Consider the following 27,063-nt stretch of genomic DNA (forward strand, 5'->3'; position numbering starts at 1 on the left):
AAGCCATGATCTACCTCTCCTAACTCCGCAAGTCTGCCTGGTCTTTTAATGATATGTCTTAAATTTGTTCCTTAAAAGAAAAATGTCCATAGTATTCACTAAAGTAAACATTTTTAAATATGCATTTAAAAAATCCAGCTTTCTGAAAAAAGTATTACTAGCTACTGAAATGATTCACAAAACATGAGTATAAAGTAAGAGGGGTTGTTTAATAATTATAGAATTTCAAAGAAAGAAAATGTTTCCCGCCCTGGCTGGTGTGGCTCAGTGGATTGAGCGCCAGACTGCAAACCAAAAGGTCACAGGTTCAGTTCCAGTCAGGGCACACACCTGGGTTGTGAGCCAGGTCCCCAGTTGGGGGCATGCAATAGGCAACCACACATTGATGTTTCTTTTCTCTCTTTCTCCCTCCCTCCTCCTTTTTCTGAAAATAAATAAATAAAATCTTTAAAAAAAGAAAAAAGGAAACGTTTCCCATCATACTACCATGTTAGGAAAACATGTAACTTTTTTAAAACAGCTTTTAGAATCAACTTTTATTGAAAGAAGTGCACAGAAAAGATGATAATTCAAAATAAAATTAACAACAGTAAATTAAATTATATTTAAATTTTAATTAAAACAATAAATTAACAAATAAAAAAACATATTTGCTGAAACAACTTTAGATGATACAATGAGGCAGAAATTTTATTAGAACTGTAAAGTTCAGAGATTCTGAAAGTTATAGTGAATCATTTATCAACATACATTTTATAGAAGTGAATTTATGTATATTTGGTTATGTTTACATGTTATTTCTCTACAAATTCATTGAAGCTGATTTCTAAATGAGTGTTTTTTTCAGTTTTTACAAGACTTTCTGGATCAAAGCAATGATTTGGTAGATTTGGGGCTTCCCTTCTATTTCTCCAATGTTTAGTGCATTCCTTGGCAATGCTTGGTAGGACGAATAAGGCTGACAATGTGCTAAGGTCTTTTCCCATTTAAGAATTCTGTGATTCTTTGACTTTCTGGTTGAGAAATCACAGCCCCATTTTCAGTTTTGAATTGTTCAGGACAGTTTATTTACATATATGTAATTTTAGCTTATATATGTAGTCCTCTTTTGCCCTCAAATTTCTTTAACCCATTATCATTATCGTCTTTTCTTCCTCCCATATCCCACAGATTCTTCTTCTTTCCTTTTCCCTCTTTCTCACTTCTCATCCTCCTGCCCCTTCTAGTGAACCAGTGACCTGGCTCCTCTGCAAGGTTTCTTTAGGCATAAGCTGTGCTACCCAGGCTATAATAGTAATTATATTCAACTTCTAGATTATCAACAAATACATAATCAAATACACTATCACTCTCAGATTCCAGCACTTAACAACTTTTATTTTCCTGTAAGTATTGGAAATAAAGGAATCCATGAGCTAGAGCATGAATAGTTAATAGTGGAGTCAATAGTAATTATGGCCGAGAAACCCTTGCAAATAGTTTTTTAGGTAGCACTGTATAGGGATAGGCAAATGTAGGTTTACAGCTATAATACAAATAAATAATACATTAACAAATAATACAAGAATAAACTGTTTTGCATACCCACAACTGTAAACCTACTTTTGCCTACTTTTAAATTATTATGATATTATGTATAAATATCACTGTAGTTAAGATGATTTTTATTGTTTTAACAAAGGTGGTTTTAGTAAAACATTTAGGTTTACTAATAGAAGTTAACAACAGTAAGTTAAATTCTGCCTACATTTGATACAGTATTTATTTTCAAGAAATACACTGGATTTTAAATTTAAAAGTGGGATCTTTATCAATTATTGTTCATTAGCAATCTTCCAAGGCTTTGAGCCCATCCAAATATTTTCTTTTTAAAAACTTATTGATTTAAGAGAGAGAGAAACATCAATTTGTTGCTCCACTTATTTATTAATTCATTGGTTGCACCTTGTGCATGCCCTGAACAGAGATTGAATCCTCAACCTTGGTGTATTGGGATGACGCTGTAACCAGGTGAGCTACCCTACCAGGGCCAAAGATTTTCTTAATGTAGGTATCCATCATTCTTTTTCTTCTTTATCAAGGTCTCTTGGATCCTGTCAGTTGTTATGAAAGTCCAAGTCTGTTTGATTTGACATTATCTCAGTAGGGAAAAATGCAACCAAGAGCTTCAGGAACTGTCTTATGGTATTTCTCATTTGTTACTCGGCGGCAGCTTTCAAATTATAAGGCCATGTTGAAGTTTATTTTGTCCCAAAGGCATGTCAGCTTATTTTAAGCATTCTCTAATTGGTTCCAATCCAAGAGAACCAATGAGCAGCCCCTTGGAATTTCTTACATATTTTCATATAGCCTTACTATCTACCTGTGCCTGTATTATTTCAAATACCTTATTAAAAACTAAAACAAAAACAAAAACAAAACATCTTTTATTTAATGAGCTTACCTACATGTATTTTTAAACTATTCAGGTGATTGCATTTTCAACTTGTCTTGATTTAGAGACATCCTATTGAAATGTTCCATGTTATTTTTGGCATTTGAATAAATTCATTCTACTACCTTAGTTATAAAACTATTTCTAAGGCCATTATTTGATTTATTGTGTTCTTATCATAATGATTGTTCTGTTTAATTTTCAGCAGCTTTATTGAAATATAATTTACCCATTTAAAGTGATCAATTCCTTGGTGTTTAGTATATTCACAAAATTGTGTGATCACACCACAGTCTAATTTTAGAACACTTTCATTCCCCCCTTAGCTGTCACTCTGTTGTATCTTCCCTACCTAGCACCAGGCAACCATTGATTTACTTTTTGTCTTTGTATATTTGTCTCTTCTGGACATTTAATTAATTAATTAGTTAATTAATTAATTTATGACATTTAATTTAAATGGAATCATACAATATATGTGGCCTTTTGTGCCTGGCTATTTTCCCTTAGCATTAGTTTTAAGGCTCATTCTTATATATAGCATATATTGTTATTTTTCCTTTTTATTGTAAAGAAATATCCTATTGTATTATATACCATGTTTTGTTTATCCACTTAACAATTGATGAACTTTTTAAAAAGTATATTTTATTGATTATACTGTTACAGTTGTCCCAGTTTTTCCCCCTTTGCCCCCCTCTGCTCAGTACCCTCTTTTCCCCCACCAATGCCCCCTTAGGTCATGCCCATGGGTTGTGCAAACACTTATCTTTGTTTTTTTATTATAGCCATCCTAGTGGGTCTGAATTCATAGCTCATTGTGGTTTTGATTTGTATTGATATTTCCCTGATGGTTAATGATGTCGAAAAAATGTTATCGTTTTTATGGGCCATTTATACATCTTCTTTAGAAAAAGATCTAATCAAACCCTTTGCTGCCCATTTAAAAATTAGGTTATTCTCAACTTGTAAAGGTTCTTTATATATTGGGGATACAAGTACTTATCAGATGTATGGTTTATAAGTATTTTCTCCCAATCTATGGATTATCATGTCACTTTCTTGATGGTACTTTAAAATTTAGATTAAATTAAATTTATATATTTTTTTCTTTTGTTGCTTGTGCAGTCGGAGTCATACCTGACAAGGCTTTGCCTAATCCAAGGTCACAAAATTTATTCTTACGTTCCCCTTTTATTATAACTCTTTTGGCCAAAATGCTTTCAGAACAACATTCACTTTTGAATAAAAAAAACATTTTTTTTTAATTTTAAAGTTTTTATTAAAAATCATCCATAAGCAAAGCAACAATAAATAATTTTTATTATTCCTCTAATTTTTGTGAAGAACAATTGAAATGGTATCAAGTATTTATACTGACAATTTTATTTTGTTAATTACTATTTCTATGTGTATTGTTAAGAGGTGAAATACAGTGTTGCTAGTCACTGTGGTTTTTACAACAGCTTTGATCAGTGTGGACAGAGTCAGTTTTTAGAATTGACAGAAAAATGAATAAATATAGAACCGTAGGTGTTATGATGGTTCATAGGAAAACCAGACTCAAACTCAAGTTGCCCTAAATAGATAGATAACCCATGGTTCCTTCTCTGATGTCATCATATATTATGTATGTCTAAGGATAAACAATAGCTACTAAATGTGGTGACATTAGCAAAATTTATAATCTGTTGTTCATTAATTTAAAGTAAGATATTACTTGATTTACTGAATTAAAAAATAAGAACTATTTTACTTTGCTTACAGCAATAACTTAACAAAAAGCACATTTACTAAAGGCTATTAAATTTTAAATCCAAAATATGACATAATCTTGTATGTAGAAAATCCTATGGAATAAACAAACACACACATAAATACCAGAGGTACTGACTTCAGCAAAGTCATAGGGTATAAGGTCAAAATATAAAAATCAATTTTATTTCCATAGGCTAATAATGATCAATTCAGATGTGAATATATTTTCTTAATTTCAAAATAGCATCAAAAAGAGTAAATTACTTAGGAATAAAGTTAACAAAAGAAGTATTAGACTTGTATACTGAAGGCTACAAAACATTACTGAAAAAAAATTTAAAGAAAATCTGAATGGGAAGACTTTCCATGTTCATGGAGTAGAAGATTAGATATTGTTAAGATGGCAATACTCCTCAAATTGATCTACATATTCAATACAATCTCTATCAAAATCCCAGCTGGCTTCGCTGCCCCCCTCCCACTCCCCATTGAAAAGGTGATTCTAAAATTCACATAGAAATGCAAAGGACCCATACTATCCAAAACAATTTTGAAAAAGAAGGACTTACACTGCTTAATTTCAAAACTTACTACAGAGCTATAGTAATAAAGATAGTGTGGTACTTGCTTACAGAAAGACATATATACCAGTGTAAGTGAATTGAGAATCTGAAGTAGGCTCTTTTTTGGTCAATTGATTTTTCACAAAGTACCAAGACAATTAATGTAAGAAGGATAATATTTTTAGCAGATGATAATGAGACAATTATTATATCCTCATACAAAAATATTAATCTGCATCCTTATTTCATACCATACACAAGAAATAACTTAAAATAGATCATAGATATAAATATGAGTTTAAGACTATAAAACTCTTAGAGAAAACATAGGAGTAAATATTTGTACCTTAGATTAGGCATTGATTTCTTAGATATGACACCTAAAGCACAAGTGATAAAGAAAATATTGACAAATTGGTTTTCATCAAAATTAAAAACCTGTATGCTTCAAAAGACACCATTAAGAAGAAAATGAAAAGACTTGGAAAAATATTTGCAAGTCACATATTTGAGAAAGCACATATTCAAAAATATATAAAAGGATTCTTGCAAGTCAATAATAAGACAAATAATCTAAACACTGGGCAAAGATTTGAATAGAAATTTCACCAAAGGAAATATAAAAATGGCCAATCAGCACATGAAAAGATGTCAAACATCATTAATCACTAGGGAAATGCAAATCAAAATCATAATGAGATAATACTTCAAACCCACAAGAATGGCTATAATTAATAAAATGGATAGTAACAAGTATTGATCGTCATGCGGAGAATCTTAAACCTCCTTACATTACTATTGGGAATGTAAAATGTTATAGTTACATTGAAAAACAGTTCAGCAGTTTCTCAAAATGTTAAAACATAAATTTACCATCAGCATCCAAATACTCCATCCCTAAGTATTTTCCCAAGAGAAATGTAAACATCTGTTTACACAAAGACTTGTATATGAATCTTCATAGCAGCATTATCCATAATAGCCAAAGGAGGAAACAATCCAATGTCCATCAACTGGTGAATGGATAAACAAAGTGTGATAAATATGTATAATGGAATACTAGTAACAATAAAAGGAATGAAATACTAATACATGCTATAACATGGATGAACTTCATGTTGAGCTTTCCTCTATAGTTGAGTAGATTTGTTTTGCTTCTGTGAGTGGGGCAATTTCTACTAGTGATCAATAGCAGTGAAGAAGGCCAGACTCAAAAGTTCATATATCATGTGATTTCATTTATATGAAATGTCCAGAAAAGTCAAATTTATAGACAGAAATTAGATTAGTAGTTGCCTAGGGATGGTGGGGATAAGTGGGGTGAAGGAATAAGGAATGACTACAAATGGGCATGAAGTTTCTATCTGGGATGATAAAATATTCAAAAATTAGATTGTACTGATAGTGCACAGTTCTGTAAATTTACTAAAAATCTATTGAATTGTGCACTTGAAATGAATGACTTTATAGTATGTAAGTTGTATCTCAATAAAGTTGTTAAAAATATTAAGCCCAGAAATTGGCAAGTAAACAAAATCTTAATTAATATATTAATATTTTTCATGCTGGACAATACAGCTGATTATTAATCATGACATACATTCCTATATAGAAGTATATACCTGTGTTCGTATAATCATAAATCTAATATATTTCTTAACAAAGGATAGTACAGCTCAGTGAATTTCTAGGGTCATTAGAATCTAATCCTCTAGGGCTCTTGATTAATAACTTGACAGTACATCACCAATTTGGAACTGTTAAGAGTCAGGCTGTCCACATGATACAGTGAATGTGATCTCTGCTATCCTGTTAGTAGACCTTGACACCAGTTAAGTTAAATTTGTTGACCTGCTGGGTCACTGTGGTCCTAAGTTGGTTCACAAAGGTATAACTTATGTTATACTACATGTGGACAAAATTTGGGTTGCATTACATAATTTGTTGTTTCATTTAATCTAGTTTATAAAACAATATTTGAGGACAAGTATGTCAAGAGATAAGAGATTACAAGACTGCTTAGCCTCAGTCTCTGGGAAACCATAAATTCAAGAGTTTTTAATTGGAGAGCACACATGTGATGAAAGTTTTTTGCTGAATCCATTTATCAACTGTAAAATTCATGATGTGAAAAGCAAAATACTCCTTGACATTCAAGAGCATTGCTAAATGTTGAAGAGCAAGATCCCAGAAGACCAGGTCAGCTAAGGCCTCAGAGAGAGAACAGGTGATCGGAGGAAAGGCTATAAAAATGGACTGAAGCATAAACCACATACATACAAGCAGATGTGGATTTCTAGTGGAAAATAGCTGTAGATAAACCCAGTCGTGAAGCCTTCCAAGGTGAAGGGGGCAGGCTTTAATACAAAGAAACAGAATCACAAGAGCCATGGCCTTAGAGCTGGCTGCAGGAATGTGCTGCAATTATATCAGAGCCCTTCCTCAGCCACACTTTTGGCACCACCACATGGTGTCACCATGAAATACAGAGTGCTGGGGGACAGTAGGAAAGGTACCTGTGGGTACCTATTCTTTTGCTTGTGGGTGATACACCCACCCCCTTTTGTAGAGCTTTCCTCTATAGTTGAGTAGATTTGTTTTGCTTCTGTGAGTGGGGCAATTTCTACTAGTGATCAATAGCAGTGTATCTACAAATGCTCATTGAATACTGCATATAGTAGAATATTTCTGACTACATACCCATAAGCCATGAGCCTTCTGGAGAATATAGAACACCTGATAATGGCTTTCTATAGTAAACTAGGTATTTTTTCAAATTTGTTGATTAGAAGGAAGGAGTAGGGCATTAGCTAACTCAGAGTTTCATATATACAAATTTTTACACTAATAAAATGTAATACATTATTAATTTTCAGTCTAGAGCTTTATGATTTATAATTTTAATTTTCTCATAGGTATTTTAAAAGCTCAATAATACACTCTACATTTTAAAAGTTGACACAAAGATAACTGGCAGGATATTCTATGATAAAACCAATGAAAGATAGGAGTCTTTCTGACAACTATTTTTTAAAAATAAAACAACTGTTGTCATTGCTGGGGAGTGAGTGGTATAAAGGGACTAAATGGTAATGGGAAAAACGATACAATAAAGATTGAATAAAAAAAGAAACTTCACTAAGCAAGATCCTCCATTGTGAAGTATTTTGAGTTGAGTTCACTCATCATGAATAATATATTCAACTAATTTATATATTTTAGATCTACTGGATATAAGTAAATTAAAATTTAAAATGTTCATTTTGCATTTAAAAAAATAAAACAACTGCTGCTTAGACCAGGAAATTGATTTCATTTTCAAATTCCTGGGACATGAGACATAAATTTTTGTGAAGATTTAATTGATTGCTTACTTTGGTATGTGTTTTGCTTTGTATTTCAATAGAGTAAAAAAGCCATAAAGAATATTTTACAAAAATGCACCTATTTACCAGCCCTTGAGCCATTTCTGTTTGATGCTCCTCCTAATATTCTGAAGCATGTGGTTGGACAGTTCAGTAAGGTAAGAAGTGCATTTAGCATGGAAGTGGGGGAAGAAAATGAAAATAAATTAACTTTTTTCGTTTTTTTTTTTCTGTTGGATCAATGTTTTCTTCTGTAAGATGGGGGCAGGGTTCTCCTACTTAATTCACTGATTATATTGACAGGGATAGAAACATAAATTAATAAAATTCACATTTCCTTTTTCCTCACAATCTCTGTACCATCTTTTTTAATGTTCCTAGGGAGTATATACAGTATGTCAACACATAAAAACATCATAATATAGATAATTTATATTAAGTAACTTTTAGTAATTTTCCCGGTTATCTATTAGTCTCATTCATCTGGGAACACTGAAAAGGTCTTTAAAAGAAAAAGAGAAAGATCGCTGAGCCACTGAAATATTTTTCACAAAGTTCATGCACTTACTAGAGATGCTCTCAGACAGTCATTTGAAGTTTATTGACTTATTTTATGAACGATCTAAACAAATGTAGCTGTTAAATATTTCTTAGATGATTGCAGATTAAAAGTAGTAGGGTAGGAAGGTCAAGCTGCTAGCAGGGCCAGCAGCCAGCAGGCCTGACAGCTGATAGCAAAGGCTGAGAATGACTGCGTTGCCGCAGCCATTGGTCACCAGGACGGTGACCCTAAGCTATCAAGGACTGGTTAAATTGTCCTCAGGGGATTTGATTTAAGAAAATGGGGTCTGTGGAAAGAGTATCCCATAGTGGCTCTGAGCTCAGGCTGTGGAGTTGGGGTACCTGGATTTATATTTGGGAACTGTAATATCTTTAGCAAAGTCTTAACCTCTTTAAACCTTGGTATGATTACCCATAAAATGGAGATAATAAGAGTGCCTGTTTCATAGGGTCATTGTAAAGTTAAATGAGAGGTTATACGAAGAGTTCAGCTCAATTCCAGGCACATGTTAAGCACTCAAATGCACACAAACACACACAGTTGTTTTTAATATATAGAACATAAAAGTAATTAAGGTTGATTTAAAAATTAATAAAAATGAATGGGGTCAAGTTTATTTGACTAGTCAGTTATAATACTATATAAAGAAGCTACTACTATCCACTCATGTTCATTGCCTTTATTCCATCTGCACAACATAAAAAGTTCATACATTTCTAGAAAGACTGATTTTTACTTCTAATCATAAGCAAATTCGGGCTCATTGTTACAGGTATATTGGGCATAAATTCTCTTTTACACTATTGTTGCTTTTCAGTAGTAACAATCCAACTTGGAAAAGAAAAGGTGACATTTTAATGTGCTTCACTTTTAAAGGTGCTGCCACATGATAGCAAAGCTCAACGACTTTTTGTAACAAGTGGTGGACTTAAAAAGGTTCAAGAGATAAAAGCAGAACCTGGATCTCTTCTTCAGGAATACATCAACAGTATTAACAACTGCTACCCAGAGGAAATAGTAAGGTGGGAAAAATAGACTCTGAGAAGGTCAATATTATAATGTGGTTTTTCTGTTTTCCAATATAGATTTTATATTCACTTTGTCAAAATGTGGACTTTGAAATACTACATAAGACCAATGTACACCTTTACCTCTGCTCTTGACCACTTTATTTACCTCAAGTTAAATTAGGTTCTGATTGATATACACATTTCCAAGTCAATTGCAATGTCATATGAGACACTTCTGTACTAATTTAAGACATGTTTTATGAAAGATTACCCAAATACAGAGTTCAGATTAAATGAATCTTTAATGTGAACCTGATTTAGAAAGGACTTATAGATTCTGATTTTCAAAATCCCCTGCATATTATTGTTATTAAGCTCACATTTGTATTAATAGGAGTATTACAAATAGAAAAGAGATGTTGAGTATCAGAAAGAAAGTTACTGTCTGTATTTGAAAGGAACTTAAATAAATAATGTCGTTTATAATATGCAGGTGCTCCACAGTAATGGAGCAGGAAGCTACTTTCAAGATTAATTTTTTTAAATGAGGTTGATTTGTAAAGCACTAAACCTAAGTCTCAAATCTTATAAGCCTAAAATAACCATACCATTAACTCCAAAGTTACCAAGGAGGTAACTTTCCTTTTATTATGTGAAAAATACCCACAATACATGCAGAATTAAAAGCCATATTTATCTACTTCTACACTTATTTCTTATTTTTGCTAATTAATATTGGAGGATATTAGAGAATTTCAATTTTAAAACACATATAAACTTATAAAAGTCATATAAACTATTCTTCCTATTTAATATCAGTGGTTTTTCCTACATATGATAACACTGATTTTAAAAACAGAAATAAATTTAAGATAATTTGTTTTCTATTCACATATATTCTGCAAGTAAAATTCTTTTCAAAGATGTAAGTTTAGGTACTTTTGGGAGGTTTATGAGAACTCCTTGACCAAATATTTCCAATAAGTTAGCTTTGAAAATAATAATACATATAAAATATACAAAAGAAATAGCATATCATAAAATGTATATCTAACATATATAATTTACAAATATAATGATTAACAAAAGTTTACATAACATATATATGTAAGACCACTAAATGAAGGAAATATGAAAATCTTTTCTCGATAAGTAGATAAAATGAAATTTTACACATTTACACATCCCTTTAGGAAGAATGTTATTTCATGTAAGTTTAAAATAACTTTTAATATAATATTCTAACATAAACAAAATTATAGAAAAATGAAAAAAAGCAAACTAAAGGGCTCCCCAAATGGAATGAACTACTAGAATTAACCAATGGTAAAGTACTTTCTTGAATAGAAATCTTTCTAGGATTACTTTACAGGGCATGAATGGAAACTAAAAAGCTCTTCTGTTATATAGAACCTAATTTGGTGCTTTGTCAAAATATCATTGTAAATTTTTAACTTCTAACATTCTGTAATCTTGAATTTTATTTTAAAAATTGACTAGTTATCATGAAGAATTTTGGTTAGCTAACTTTTTCAAGTTTCTGATATATTTTTTAAAGCATTAGGTTCTATAAAATGGTGTTTTATAGAAACCTTTGAAATGTCTTTCTATGAAGAGGCAAATATAATCTTAAAATAGTTTTGTTTTTACAATCCTATTCTCAAGAATCACTTTATAACTATTTCAGAACTAATTATTCTTTATAAGACAGCTTATCAATGGTTACATCTCTCTGCTCTTATTAGCCTAAACATTTACTTCCTATTGCCTTCTAATTTTAGTAGTCTTTAAAAATTTCTAATAAAGGTAGTTGGTATGAGATAGAAGGGACCTAGGACCAGATGTTAGAATCTCTAAGTTCTAGTTCTTGTCCACTCCACAGCCAGAGGTGTTCTGGGAACTCCTTTGTCTTCTGGATCTCATCTAAACTGGGGAGAGGAAGATGCTTTTAGGAAACATTTAATTTGGGGAGGGAGGCATGCATACAGTCTTCCATTTGGCACATTTCTGATGTGGTAACTGTATAATATCCCAAATTCTACACGGTCTAGGGTGAGGTTAATTCACTTATACTCTTAAAGGCCCTTTAGAGGTAAACTGGGATAGCAGTGGTTGACAGGCATAGAAAAGGAATTTCCTCTTTTTTGGAGGTTCATTTTAGTTCTTTTATGAGGAGTATATGGTTAACAGCTACCAAATAGCAGCACAATTTTCAAAGTTTGGTTCTTTTAAAAAATCTATTCCTTGCCATTTACATAAACAAATACCTACCTTGTGTCTGACATATGTATTGTATAAGGCCTAAGAAGTTGAGACTACTTTAAAATTTGGGACTAACGTAGAGCAACAGTTATGAATTCCCCAGTGTATGACTATTTTCAAGAGGTCCACTGTTGAAGGGACAATTTTTTCCAGAGTAGGAGGCCTTTAGAGTGAAAACATTCTTTAAAGTAGCTTTTTATGTTTATACAATATGTATATACCTGTTTAACTATGACTATCTGTACAAGCACACTATCAAGAAGAATGCAGCTCTGTTTTGTCCACTGTAACTTGACAAATTGTGGAAGAAATTAGTATACTATCAATTATGAGTTTTTAAATCAACCTTCTGAGGATAAAGATAACTGACAAAGGACAAAGCAAGTCTCAAACATTAGGTTTAATCTGGAGAAAACACCTTAGGAGACTTACTTATTTTAAGTGTTTTTGGAAATTTTTAAATTACACTTTAGATTTTTTTAAGTAATTTATTCTAGAATGTCTACCAAATTTTATTTGACATAATTTTATATGCATGTAAATTCTGTCCATGGTATATGAAGCATCCCACCATGCATTAACTGACATATTTAATACTTTTAGACTAAATGTTTCATAAAATGTTCTATTTATAAATATAAATTTATAGTACTATAGATGCCTAAAACAAATGAAATTAATTTCCTATATTTGTGTAATAGAATACTTGTAAACCACTTATGAAATAGCTCTTTAATATGAAGTATGCTCCCAGAAATGTGTTTTTATGGGTGACCAGATCTGATTAAAATATAACTTGAGAATAATCTCTAAGACAATCAAGATGCAGAACTTGATTAGTAATGATAGTGTTGCCTAACTTATGATAAATAATCTATTAGCTATGGTCATTAAAGAAACCTCAGTCACTTGATATAATAAAAACAAAATCGCTTTAATAAAGTACTATCACTGGATTTAAGATACCCATTTTTTTGTCACTGCTTTGATATTCCTTAAATGTTTTGTTATTTGTCTAGCACAGTCTTGTGGGTTCATGTTCTTTTTCTTGATAGTCTCTAAACTTGTGCACAAAGCATTAGTGGAGCATAATTATTCAGAGGTCTCATTTATAGAATTATTTCAGATAATAACCTCATATTGAATCTTTGGCGCTTACTGTGCTGAATCTTTTCACCAGTATCTAATAAAATTTTTTTCTTTTTCAGGTATTATTCTCCTGGATATTCAGATACACTTTTGCAGAGAGTGGACAGCTATCAACCACCTACTAACTAAGCAAAGTTACATTTTTCTACTCAGATTCAGAGCAGAGTAGTTATGAATAAAAGTTGTTAAACCTCTTTCTAAATATCTGAATTATTACATTCTAGATTTATTCAATGTGAAATACCTTTAGATAATATTTTCTAAATTTATGTAATACTTTAAAAATTAGTGGCTTGAATTTATGAGAAATGTTTCATGGTCATTTACACAGGATTTAATCTAAAGGTAGATTTAAAAAGACATTCAAGAACTTTAAGGCATTTGTTATTGTTCTATTAAAAACTACACACACACACACACACACACACCACATCTCCAACTAGACAGATAAAAGGTGGTATTCAAAAACTCAGTTGTTTTGGCCAATTCTTTGCAGGCACAGGCAAGGAAAACTGGCCTTGCAAATTCCATAGTAGGTTATAGAAGGAAAATAGCTGAAAGAGGAAACTTTTCATCTCAAGTTTTCTAAGCTGTTTTCTTACCCTGCCTAAACTGTTTCTTACCTTTCATGGAGCTGGAGAAGGCAGAAATCAGCATTAAGCATTATAGGACTGCAGACATGCTTTCTGCTTTCATTGAAAGGTTTCTAAGTCTAGCTTTGCTCATGAATAAACAAGGAAACAGGCATGTAAAACGGGTCATCATTATTCCCTTGTCCTAGTCACTTTCCCAAATTTCAAAAGTCACATTTTCAGAGATTACAGACATATTTGAAAAGAACACCATCAGGCTGAGACTTTACATGCATCTTTATTCACTTAGGAAGCTAAAATGGAGTGAGAGGGGGTTTCAATGAAATTTTAAATAAAAATAGCATTAGAATTGTCCTTTTCATTTTTCCTATTTACTGTGTTTCTGACCTTGGGGAATATGTGATTAGATTTAGGAATCTGATTAGTTGGCATGTGTGTGTCTTTTGATCTAAAGGGACAGTCCCTACAGTGACCTCCCTTTGGAAGACTGGAGAGAAGAATGATAATCAGGGAGCCCCTTTGCCACAGTGCTTCCAGTCTGGCTGGCTTTCTTACCCATTTACTTTGGGTATTTTCTGGATTCATCTCTATAATCATTTCCTATCAGTGCATATGGCTTTTTGCATCTTTTAGAACGTCATTTTACCCACAATTATACCATTTCTTTCTGTCTTATACAGCCTAGAATTGCTTGCAGTTTTACTTTTTAATACTTCCTTGGGCCTATTTTGTTTCCTTGCAGTGATTTCTTTGACTTATTGCATAAGAAAGTATCTTTAGTCCCAGATTTGTACCTTTCATTTTTCTCTCCTGTCTGTCTGCTTGTCTTATGAACCTTTTAAGAATCTCAGAAAATAAAGGTAGTTTTCATCTTCCTTACATTAAGACCTTTTTTTCTTAATGACCATGTTGGTAATGAAGAAACTGGTCTATATAGGATAAAATCTCTTCCGATGTTATGAATTTCTTATAATGTATTTCTAGCCATTCTATATTGTACTTGAAGGTTTTCACTTCACACACACCATTTCATAACCTATCAAATAGTACTAAACTACGAAAGTAATAAATATTTCATAGTGTATGGATGGGTGCTACAATTTAATCATATGCAATTTGGAAAATTTATGCTATGAAATGTTTCTTGACATAAAACACTTAAAAGAAAATGAAATTTTGGTTTTTTAAAGTCTATTATGAGACTTTTTAAAACAAAAAAATTTTTCTATTTGTGCTAAAATAAAAAGTGTCTCCTGCTGCTGATGTTCTTTAATATTTCACCCCTGGCTTGAATTTTGTTAGTTTTAATTCTCTGAGCAGACCAACCCTCTCTTCACTGTCCACCCTCCTCCACCCCCATCAATTTATTTAAAATTCAACTATTATTAGGATATCTCGTTTAGCTGAACAATTTATTTTAAGGACTTCAGTTTAGGAATAGAATTGGTTGAATCTTACTACTGGTTGACCTTTGTTCATTTAGTTCACCTGTTGTGGAAATATAGATGCCTATCAGTGATGCCTGAAAGAGATGTTGAAAATCTGGGTTCTAGTCATATCTGTTAAGTAGTAAGGGTGATGATACTTGCTCAGCTCACTAATAAGATGCTTGTGAAAATAATCTGCAATGATGCATGTTAACAATTTTGTAAACTGTCCCGTTCTGTGCAATCCAATATGTCACTTATGGGCAATGACAGTCAATGACAGATTATACATTTGGGCCAAAAATCAAGCAAGTGGACAGAGCAGGCCCCATACTCTTAAATAAGTGGAGTTATACCAGATGATTTATGATAAAGAAAAGCTACATTTCTTGCCCTCATGGAGTTTTCTAATGTCAACACATTTGCCTGGACACAGTGTGCAAAATAGGCACAAGATATTGAATACAAAACAGGCATGTTTCATTTAATATAAAAAACAAATGATGACCTCATATTTTTCTAAACTTTTCCTCTCAAACTCTCCCCTTAAAGGAACCATTAAAAGATCTGCTGTTTCTAAACTTGATTTGAGGTCCTGCTTAACATAAACCCTGACCTTAAATTCCTGGGTCAGGCTATCTCCCATCCAAGATGTCAAGTTTAGAAACTGACCTTAAAAGAACAAAGGATGTAGTTGCTGTGTTTTCAAATCGCCAACCCTTTGATTGAGTTAGGTGCTAGCAAATGTTGAGGCTTGTGTATACTCTGGCTTATTTGCACACCACCATCTAGAAAAGAGTGATTTGTACTTACTCTGTTTCAGAGATTAAACAGATCAAATGACAATCTTAACTGTAACTATTGCATTTACCCATTGTTTAAGGGTAAATTTAAAATTTGATTTGCTAGTAATGTTTTGTTTTTAAAAGGTCTTGGTAGACCATAAAATTGGACACATATTCAGTGATAATTGCTTTAAAGAACAGTGAGTTTTATTGTTTGTAAAAGTAAGTTTTTTACAAAATTTAGGATATATGAAAGGATAAATTAAAAAGAAAAAATAGCACTCGAAATCTCACAACCAAGAAAATAATTGTCATTAACTGTTAATATAGTTCCGAGTTCCTTTTTGAGTTTTGTACAGATAGAAAAAATTTAGAAAAGTGTATTAATGTTATACATGCTATTTAAAAATAAAAAGCAAAAGTTATAGCAGTTTGCTTGTTTCACAGAAGATGGAGTTTTAACGTTTTTGTTTTCATTTTAGTGGGTTTAGGGAAAAGGTCTCCTCAATGATAGATTAGGGATCACTATAAAATATGTATAAATGGCTTGCTTTTATTAATGATTGACTAGTGTTTACTATAGAGATTTTAAACTGAGTGCTATTTATGGCTTACCAGTTTTATAACCTTGGATCAGGAATATTATACTAATAATATGTCATTTTGCAAGGTCATTTGATATAGATATTTACATATTTTATTTTTTCTTTTAATTTTCATTTTTTAACATTTTATAGCCTTTCCTATGCATATAGAATTTGTGGTAATGCAGTCTTGCTAGAATTTATACTAAAATATGAAATGTATACATTACTAATGGTGCTTACTTAACGTATTTTTGATATAAAGAATTTCAATTCTTTGAGAACTATTTTTAAAATTTAATCCTTATTGTATTTTTTTATATTACCTTTTAGTCCCATTATACCTCCATCCCCAGCAATCACCACACTGTTATCCATGTCCATGAGTCCTTTTTCCTTTTTGTTCAATCCCTCCACCCTCTAATCTCCCCCCTTCAATAGCTGTCATCCTGCTCTCCATCTATGAGTCTGTCCCCACTGTGAGAAACGCTCACAATAAAAACTGGGACACAGGACTTGACCAGTAAAGCGAGGCCTTTATTCACGAATCTGCAGAGCCGGGCGCACCCTCACAGCCAGGAAAATGTGCGCGCACCAAGTAGACAAAGATGGCTGGTTTTATAGTCTTAGCTTCCCCACCCTAAAATTGCCACCCTAAAGTGATTAGCTTCCTCACCCTAAAGTGTGAGTGATTAGCTTCCCCGCCCTAACGCAATTAGCTCCCCCTTCCCCGTTTCTCCATTACCGGTTACTCCGGAGTTACAATCTAACATGGTTATCTAAATGCCCCTATTGTGATTTGTAGATATGCCAGTGCTGTCAACTCCCCTCTCAGAGATCCTTTAATTACATTTGCCCTTTGTTATTACTGATTTTGTACTGGTTTGGGAGTCACTATGTCCTTGTTTCCTACACCACTTTCCTTGTTAGTTCAGTTTGTTCATTAGTTTTCACATATGAGTGAAGTTTTATGGTATTTGTCTTTCTTTGATTGGCTCATTTCACTTAGCATAATGTTCTTCAGGCCCGTCCATACTGTTGCAAAGGGTAAAATTTTCTTCTTTTTTATGGCTGAGTAGTATTCCATTGTGTTAAGGTCCCATAGTAGTTTTAGCCACTCACCTATTGACAGACCTTTGAGAACTACTGTAACCTATGTTGGCTTCTCTGTTTTTTTGAATTTCTGTAGCATGTATAATTTAAATCATACAAATGTATGTAGTTAAAAAGCCTAAGAGAATGTCATCATTCTCCCATTTTTTCTTTACCAACTCAACTATGACCTTCTCCTAGGATGACTGATGTCTGCCCTGCTCTTCAGTCCCTAATGGTATCCAGCACTGCAGTAAGCACACAGCAGAACAGGTGGCAGGCTGGACTGAGTATTAGGGCAGCAAGGTGCTCTGTAGTCAAGTCTCCTTAAATCCCCAGGCCATAGTTCTCTGAAATATCTTCACTAGTGCAAAAGAGGACAGACTCTAGAGTTAGAGACCCACATTAGAATCTCAAAACTACTACAACCTGACTCTTTGGCTTTCTGTAAGTTCCTCATAGCACCCATTTCATAGGATCCTGAGGATTAAGCAAGGGTGAGTGAGCACAGGCCCTGGCACACAGTAAGCACTGCCACCACTAGTCTATATGATATCTTTATGTGCATGGAAAAAGGTGTACTGTCCTCAAGACACTTTATACTTCCATTTGGCAGAAATTGTAATATTCTGATTTTGTTCAAGCAAGACACTTTACTGCCATCTGTTGGAAATTTTTCTTAATAAATATGCAAATAATCATGTTTACAATGTGAACCACACCCCTAGATATGTTGGTGCCCTTGTACAATCACAGCCTGTACAGCTGTGCACACAAGTGCTCCATAGATAGAATGTGCTACTCTTCTTTTCACTTTTCTATGTGGGGTTTGGAAGAGAATTCCAGATAGTACTATTATTGCATGAAACAATTCGTTTTTAAAAAGGAGTTGGTTAATCTCTATAAAAATAATCAGCACTTTATTACAAAACCTGGAACATTTGAACTTACTGCTTCCCTCAGTTCCCATTTCCCCCACAGACGCGTTATGTTCTACAATAAAACCTGTAATTTAAGTTAGCAGAGATACTAATTAAGCCATTACTCTTGTATTTATAAACACTGAATATAAGAACAAATCAGGTGACATTTTATGTATGCAAAAGCAAAACACATTTTGGAATAATCCAGATAAGCCTTTTAATCTTGATTTTTAAGATTGGGTCAAGAATATTGTCATTATTGCAAGATGGCAGGTCTTTGGAAAGCAGCTCTGCTGGGGCTCCATTCACCTTTCTTCATCCTGGAACATTTACTGGGATAGTCCTTATTCAGAGACCATTATAGTACCTTTTTTGCACACAAAAGGGAAAAATTCAGCTCAAACATACCAGTACAGTTATGAAGACTAAATTTGGATTAGGGAGAGTTTATTGGTAATGGGAACACACTCTCCCAGGATAAAGGTTTATCACCCTAGGAAGGTCCCCAGGTGCAAGGATGACTCTTGGAAGCTTAGAGAAATCAACAGCCCACACCAAGTGAAGTGGAAATGCCACAACTGCCTGGCCGACTGGAAAAAAATATCAAATGGGTCACAGAGGTGGGTATGCACATGCAGGTATGGAAAACCCACCTGCTGACTGTGTTCGAATTCCCAGAGAACACACCAGTTAACCACACATAGTGTTCTCACATAATAAAAGAAACCAAACTTTTCTATATGTGTTATATCTCCTTTCTCCTTTATAAATTTTATGTATATATTCTCTTTTATTAAATAGATTTGCCAGATATTTCTCTACTTCCTATTTTTTTCTGAAAAATATTTTTGGAATTGATCAATAATTATGTTTTTGTTTCTTAATTCATCAATTTCTGCTTCAATGTTAATTCTCCTTTTTTCACAGTTTAATTTTTAAAAAAGTACTACTCGGTTCACTTATTTTGATTCTTTCATGTTTAATTTTTCTCCTGCTAAACAATGTTAATAAGCTTGGTCTGATTTCAAATGATTTTTGGGTGTTTCTAATGATTAAATATACTCTGAGAGGAAGATTTGCTATAACGGACTATCTCCATTTAAAAAGATGTGACTTAGTCTCCTGCGGCAAATTTTTACAGAATTCTAAAAATGCTTGAGTAATGGCAATATAATTTCAGCAAGCTGAATGGGGTTAATACCTGTTCATATATAGAAAATCTATATCTTTGCTAGAACATTATCCACCCTCATATACTTGGAAAGAATCAAGTGCCAGGGTTTAAGGAGAAGCTGTCATGTTTGCTTAATGGGATATCCTCAGATACAGCATGTGTACATTTACATACATATGTGTATAGTCTGGTTTCATGATTGGAATTAACCTCAGATAAAACATTTTCAAGTGTTAAGATCAAACATTGTTCACATGATAGGAGGACAAAATTTTCACTACAAAAACCAATTCACTATGATATTGGCAGAACCTGCTTTCAAAAATAATTTTTAAGCCACAGCAATCAGACTAGAAAAAGAAATTAAAAGGCATCCAAACTGGAAAGGAGGAAGTAAAACTCATTATTCGAAGATGACATGCTAGTGTACACAGAAAACCCTAAAGACTCTACCAAAAAACTACTCGACCTAATAAGTGAATTTAGGAAAACAGTGGGATACAAGTCAATATCCAGAAATTGAAGGCATTTTTGTACACCAACAATTAAATACCAGAGACAGAAATCAGAGGAAAAGTCCCATTTACTATAGCAACAAGAAAAATAAAGTACCTAGGAATAAACTTAATCAAGGAGATAAAAGACCTGTACTTGGAAAAGTAAAGAACACTGAAGAAAGAAATTAAGGAAGACACAAATAAATGAAGCATATAGCATGTTCATGAATTGGAAGAATTAACATCATTAAAATGTCCATACTACCCAAAGCAATTTATAGGTTCAATACAATCCCTATTAAAATACCAATGACATATTTCACAAATCTAGAACAAATATTTCAAAAAAGTATATGGAACCAGAAACTACCCCAAATAGCCTCAGCAATCTTGAGAAAGAAGAACAGAGTAGAAAGAACCACAATACCAGATATCAAACTATATTACAAGGCCACTGTAATTAAAACAGTCTGGTACTGGTATAAGAACAGACATATAGATCAATGAAACACAATAGATAGCCCAGAAATAAACCCAGATCTCTATGGTCAATTAATATTTGACAAAGGGGACAGGAGCATAAAATGGAGTAAAAATAGCCTCTTCAACAAATGGTGTTGGGAGATCTGAACAGGTACATGGGAAAAAATGAAACTAGACCACCAACTTATACCTTACACCAGAATAAACTCAAGATGGATCAAAGACTTAAATGTAAGCCATGACATCATGAAAATTCTAGAGGAAAATATATGCAGGAAAATTTCAGATATCCCACACAGCAATATTTTCTTCAATATATCTCCTAGGGCAATGGAAATAAAGGAAAGAATAAACAAATGGGGCTATATCAAGCTAAAAAGTTTCTGCTCAGCGAAAGAAAACATCAGCAAAATGAAAAGGGAATCAACTGTATGTAAGTCCTAAGTTTGTGCAGGCCCTTTAAGAGGAGTCTCCTGAAAATCCACCACCCCAACCCCCACTTGTTTTTACAGCCATAAGTTATGGGGATTTATCTTCCTGGCACTGAAACCCTGGGCTGTGTGGTCCGCCCTGGGGCTGGGATCCCATGCTCCCGAGGTATCCCTCCCAATTTTTATCTACAACCTGTGAATGTGGGACCACCTGTTTCGCTGCCTCTCCCTCTACATCGCATCTTTATGCCTCTCTGCCCGTCTCTGTGTCTCCTTGCCCACCCCCACCCGTCTGGATGAATGTGGCTTCTTTAAATCCTTGGTTGTCAGACTTCCACACGGCTTGATTTTTTGACTGTTCCGAGTGATCTTTTTTTGTGGTCTAGTTGTAATTTTTTCTGTAGTTGTGTGAGGAGGAGAAGCATATTTACCTATGCCTCCATCTTGACCAAAAGTCTAATATTTTTACATATATGTAAACAGTACTGATTTCAAAAATTAGAATTTATGGGCACACAAGGTATGCTCTGTAGGAGGCAGATGGTAAGAAGGAATTTTGTGTGTATTCCGGTTGTATTCTGGAAGTGCCCTTCAATGAACAGCCATGGAAGATAAGAGGAGAAGCAAGGACTGGCCAGAGACAGAGGTCCAGCCTCAGCTGACTCCCTGGGGAGCTCCAGAGCCAAAAGGGCCCACCAGAGTTCTTCCCCACTGGGCTGAAATTGCTGGGCCATTATACCTGCCTCTGCCAGTCCCTAGATGTGGGCTGTGCTGGGAAGGGCACAAGCCTGGTAAAAGTGGCTCCCTATAGCTGAGGCAAACCCTGAGAGGTGGCAGCCAAAGGCAGCAGCTGGGGCACCAAGTCCTCCCCTGGAAAGTGGAACTGGGTGACACATCCACATGTCCCTCAAAGTAACAAAAAAATTCTCATAATAACATGGAAACACAATTATGATGTCTGAAGAGACAAAAACAAAAACAAAAAACAGGACACAAGTTTTTATCTACCATAGTATGTAACAACTGGGCAAATCAAAGAATTAAGAACATATTTTTTTGGAGGTTTTTTTTTAATATGCTTTATTGATTATGATATTACAGTTGTCCCAATTTCTTTTCCCTTTGTTCCCCTCCACCCAGTGACCCCCCCTTCCCTCCAGTTGTCCCCCCGCCTTAGTCCATGCCCATTGGTTGTGCATATAGTTCTTCTCAACATCTTCCCGTCTACTCCACTCCCTCCTACTATGCTTCTTAATTCCTGTACCATCTCCCTCCCTTTCTCCTCTTTCCCCTCCCCACTGACCTCCCCCCATAATGTTCCCCATACCCATAATTCTTTTCCCACTCTCATTGCCTACTTAGTTTGTCTTTGTTTTGATTTTCTAGCTTCTATTGTTGGTTGTTGTGATACAGTTTTCATTTTAATATTCATAGTTTTGATCCTCCTCCTAAACAAGTTTTTTTAACGTTTCATATAACAGTGGTTTGGATGTGATGAACTCCTCCAGTTTTATTTTGTCCTGGAAGCACTTTCTCTGCCCTTCTATTCTGAATGACAGCTCTGCTGGATAGAGTAATCATGGTTGTAGGTTTTTGCTTTTCATTCCTTTGAACATTTCTTGCCAATCCCTTCTTGCCTACAGAGTTTCTTTTGAGAAATCAGCTGATAGTCTTAGTGGGGCCCCTTTGTACATGATTCTCTTCTTCTCTCTTGCTGCTTTTAAGATTCTCTCTTTATCCTTGATTTTTGACATTTTGATTATAATGTGTCTTGGTGTGGTTCTCCCTGGGTCCAGTTTTTTTGGAACTCTCTGTGCTTCCTGGACCTGTAAGCCTATTTCCTTCCCCAAGATAGGGAAGTTCTGCTTCATTATTTTTTCACATAACTTTTCAATTTCTAGTTCTTCTTCTTCACCTTCTGGCAACCCTATGATTTAGATGTTGGCCCGCTTATAGCTGTCCCAGAGGTTTCTGAGCCTCTCCACATTTTCCTCACTTTTTGTTTCCTCTTTCTGCACTGGTTGACTGTTTGTTCCTTCCCTATGTTCCAATTTGTTGATTTGATCCCTGGTTTTCTTTCCCTCACTAGTTTCGTATGTGTTGTTGTTCATCTCAGCAGGACTAGTTTTCATTCCTTCCCTGTCTTGTTTAAGATCTGCTGTCAGGTCTGTAAGTATTCATATAACCAAAGCTCTGAACTGTGCCTCAGAAAGATTTCCTATCTGCTGCTTCATTAGATTAGATATTTGCTGGCTGGTCAGCTGCGACACTGGGATCTCTATCATGACCTGTGCCATCCTACAATTTTGTGTTTACCTTTGCTTCCTGGGTGGGGCTGTCACACCTTCTACGCTATAGAGGGCAGAGCCCCATACACTCGTCACAACCGGGCAACCCTTCTTACCATGCTGTGGTGTTTTCTGTGGGGGTGGGGGTCTAAGATGGATTCCTGTCATTCACTCTCCACTGAGAGACTGCGAGTCTCCTCCATTATCCCCACCCCCTCCGGGACTCACAATCCAAGGCATTGGAATTACAATGTTGATGGGTCTGGTCTGCAGCCGGGGGTACTCACCAGATGATTCTTGCCTCCCCTTAAATATGGGTGTCTGTGCTTACCTCTGTCCCACTGCCATCACTGTTGCTGCCACTGCCAGCACAGCCTGACCTCTCCACCCCAGCTCCACCCCTCCTACCCATTCAGATGAGCACCACTTCTTTATAACTTCATACATTGGACTTCCATTTATTTCCTGGAACTTCTGGTTATTTCTGGTTTTGCATTAGTTGTATTCCTTCTTAGTTGTGAAGGGAAACAGAGAGTGTCAGTCTAGGCCTCCATCTTGGCCGGAAGTCTCCTGTGTGTCAAGAACATTTTAAAAAACATCTTCATGTTCCTAAAAAAGGACTGGAAGTAAATATTCCAAAATGTAAAAAAGTTTTTTTTTTTTTCTTTCTGGAAGTGGGACTGCACATAATTTTTCTTCCTTTCACATTTCTATATTTTTCCCAAATTTTCTATGACTTTAAAGTAATCAAAATTTTCAGCCCTAGCTGGTGTGCCTCAGCGAATTGAGTGCTGGCCTGTGAACCAAAGGGTTGCCGGTTCGATTCCCAGTCAGGGCACTGGCCTGGGTTGTGGGCCAGGTGCCCAGTTGGGGGCGCACAAGAGGCAACCACACATTGATGTTGTTCTTCCTCTCATTCTCTCTCCCTTCCCCTCTCTCTAAAAATAAGTAATTCTTTAAAAATATTTTAAAGGATATCCTAGGATCTGCTTCTGTTATTTCTATCATTAAGCTTTGATACTCTTTCATGAGTTAATTCTGTGCTTATACAGAATGAGGAACATTTAATTATTATCCAATGTCTAAAATTTTAGGGTACTACATAAGAAAGAAACTGATCCTATAAACTAGTATAAACCCAGCCTTTTTAGGCAATCACAAATTCAAAGAAAAAAGTTAGTGGCCCAGACACCTGCTGGATTTAAATGACCAAGGGTCAATTATTTCTTGTTCTCAGCACTTAAAGCAGCAGTCATAACCTTCTCCAGCAGAGGGCAATGGTAGCTTAGAGGAAGATAGAAATCTTCACCGCCTAACGTAGCTAGGTTCCTATGACTGGAAAATCACATTTGCTTTTCGATCATAGGAAAAAAGTAACTTATTTAGCAAGTTATATACTAAAGTTAGTTAGTTATTAGTTTATCTGAGGCAGTGGAGAGAATGAAACTTATAAATATAGTTGTTTGCTTTGTATTTTTTCTTTAAATGATGGAGTCAGCTAACCTCACAGCACCCTATAAACATTGCTCCCTTATTGTTTATTCCATGGGGTGGTCATTAGAGGAGAGGCTCTATATCAAGGTTTCTCAATCTTGACACTATGGACATTTTGGGCCAGATAGTTCTTTGTTGTCAGGGCTGTCTTGAGTATTGCAGAATGTTGAGTAATACCCACGTTCCGTAAATAATAGATGCCAGTAGCACTCTTCCACCCAGTTGTGACAACCGAAAATGTCTCCAGACACTGATAAGCATCCATTACAGGAGAAGGCACAAAAGCATCCCCAGATGACTCATTGCCCGAGATCATTATCTAGGCTAGTGTATTTGTTAAACATGGTATAGGTGTTGCCAATGAAGCAGAAAAGAGCTTTCAGTCCTGCACTGGGATGAAATATTAAAAGGAAGAATTCATTGGGCATTCCAGGCGCTGGGCTAAGAGCTTCCCAGGTAACTCAGGAGCTGCCACTTCTGTTCTGCACTCAAGCTCACCTCAGAGCAGAACTCAGCATCTTTAATTCTCCACAAATAGATTCAACTCTCAGAAAGCTTTGAAGAGAAATGGAAATATCACTAAGATATCCTGAGGAGATGAAGAAGAGAAGCCTCTTCGTTAGATTCTCCCTTCGACACCTCTGTTCTTGACCCTCCAAAATTCCTTTACCAGGCCTCTGAGGAAGCAAACTGCTGTCTTAAGCCCCAGTTCACCCAGCTCCCGGCACCCAACACCCAGCACCCGGCACAAGACAATGTGCTATTCGTCCAGCACACCCCATCCTAAGACACTTATCGAAGTCTCCCCACAACCAAACAAGTTTCTTGCTAACAAGAAATATTTTTCTTCATATTGTTACACCTTCATTCATCTCATTTTTATAGATAAGGAGACCAAGTGACTCTCCCAAATCTCACAGCTTACAGGTGATGGAAGTCAAAGTCAGAACCCAGAAACAGAGAAGGGACCCCTCTGTCAGGGCACAGTGCTGAGGGCTCATGACAATTTTATGGGGTCATGACAAAGTTTTCATGTTCATTTCTTTTAAAATAAGAAGAATGCCATTCTAAAATGTAATTTTTATTTTTTTTAATAAAGGAAGGGACCAATGAAGGCAAATGGGTCTAGAGTTCCCTAATAAAGTCATCCTGCAGCCCTGAGATCATTGGTGAGGGCATAGCTGACACACACCCACTTGCTATGGGCCTGGTCTTGGTCAAACACAAAGCTAACCTCAATTCCAGGGGGAAATGCAAAAGTACAGGCCTTACCTATTATGGGTTAGTGGTATCATATTCGTATATCCATTTATTCACTCAATGAACATTTCAAATGGCCTGCTACAAATGAAAAAACTATTTTAAACTATTACTAAACTTTTGGTTTAAACAATACATTAATTCCAGGTTATAAAAATAGAGACTGTTCGTCTTATTCTACACTAAACCTTGAGTCATTAGCTCCTTTTCCAACATGGATTTGGGGGGAGAGGGCTCATGCTCCCTCACTCATTTTACCGGACCATCACTATGCCAACTAGAGGTAAGGTGACATCTTAGTCTGCTAGGGATGCCATAACAAAATACCAAGGACTGGATGGCTTACCAAAGAGACATTTATTTTCTCATAGTTCTGGAGGCCGGAAGTCTGAGATCAAGGTGCTGGCACCGTCCGGTTCTGGTGAGGACTCTCTTCCTGGCTTATGGATGGCTGCCTTCTTACTGTGTCCTTACACAGTGGAGAGAGCTCAGCTCTGCCGTCTTCTCCTCTTATTATAAGCGCACCAGTTCTACTGGGTCAGGGCTCTACCCTTTGGCCTCATTTAACCTCAATCTCCTCCTTCACACCCCCTTCTCCGACACAGTCACATGAGGGAGTTGGGGCTTCAGCATATGAATTCTGGCATGACACAATTCAGTCCATTAGGCGAGTTGGTCAAACAATTTATAGCTGGTATATTTTTAGTATTTGATTGTACATGTGACCTAAACACTCAAGGAGAAAAGGTGTAGTTCTTTAGGCATTCTTTCCAAAGCCTCGCCTCTTCTCTGCTCTTTTGCTGCAATCAGTGATGTCATCCCCTGATGTCAATCTCTTCTCTCATTGCTGAAGTTAAGGAGTAATAGGGGTTATTTCTATGTGGGGCGAGGTGAGATGTTTTGGCCTGTGTTTGGTTTCTTGGTTTGAG

At 35.1% G+C, this 27,063-nt stretch overlaps 1 protein-coding gene across 1 annotated transcript in view; it reads left to right on the top strand.

Annotated features, from left to right (window-relative positions):
- The window catches only part of LOC150019573 (sperm-associated antigen 6-like), a 33,409-nt gene extending 23,940 nt beyond the window's left edge, over nt 1-9,469 (top strand). The window contains exons 8-9 of the mRNA XM_090267363.1: nt 8,162-8,278; nt 9,455-9,469. Of these exons, the coding sequence (XP_090123489.1) occupies nt 8,162-8,278; nt 9,455-9,469 (132 nt within the window). The remainder of the gene's footprint in view (nt 1-8,161; nt 8,279-9,454) is intronic.
- Nucleotides 9,470-27,063: the final 17,594 nt, after the last annotated feature.

This window comes from Furipterus horrens, unplaced genomic scaffold (assembly GCF_987537825.1).
Source record: "Furipterus horrens unplaced genomic scaffold, mFurHor1.1.pri manual_scaffold_2, whole genome shotgun sequence".
In the NCBI taxonomy this organism is placed as follows: Eukaryota; Metazoa; Chordata; class Mammalia; order Chiroptera; family Furipteridae; genus Furipterus; species Furipterus horrens.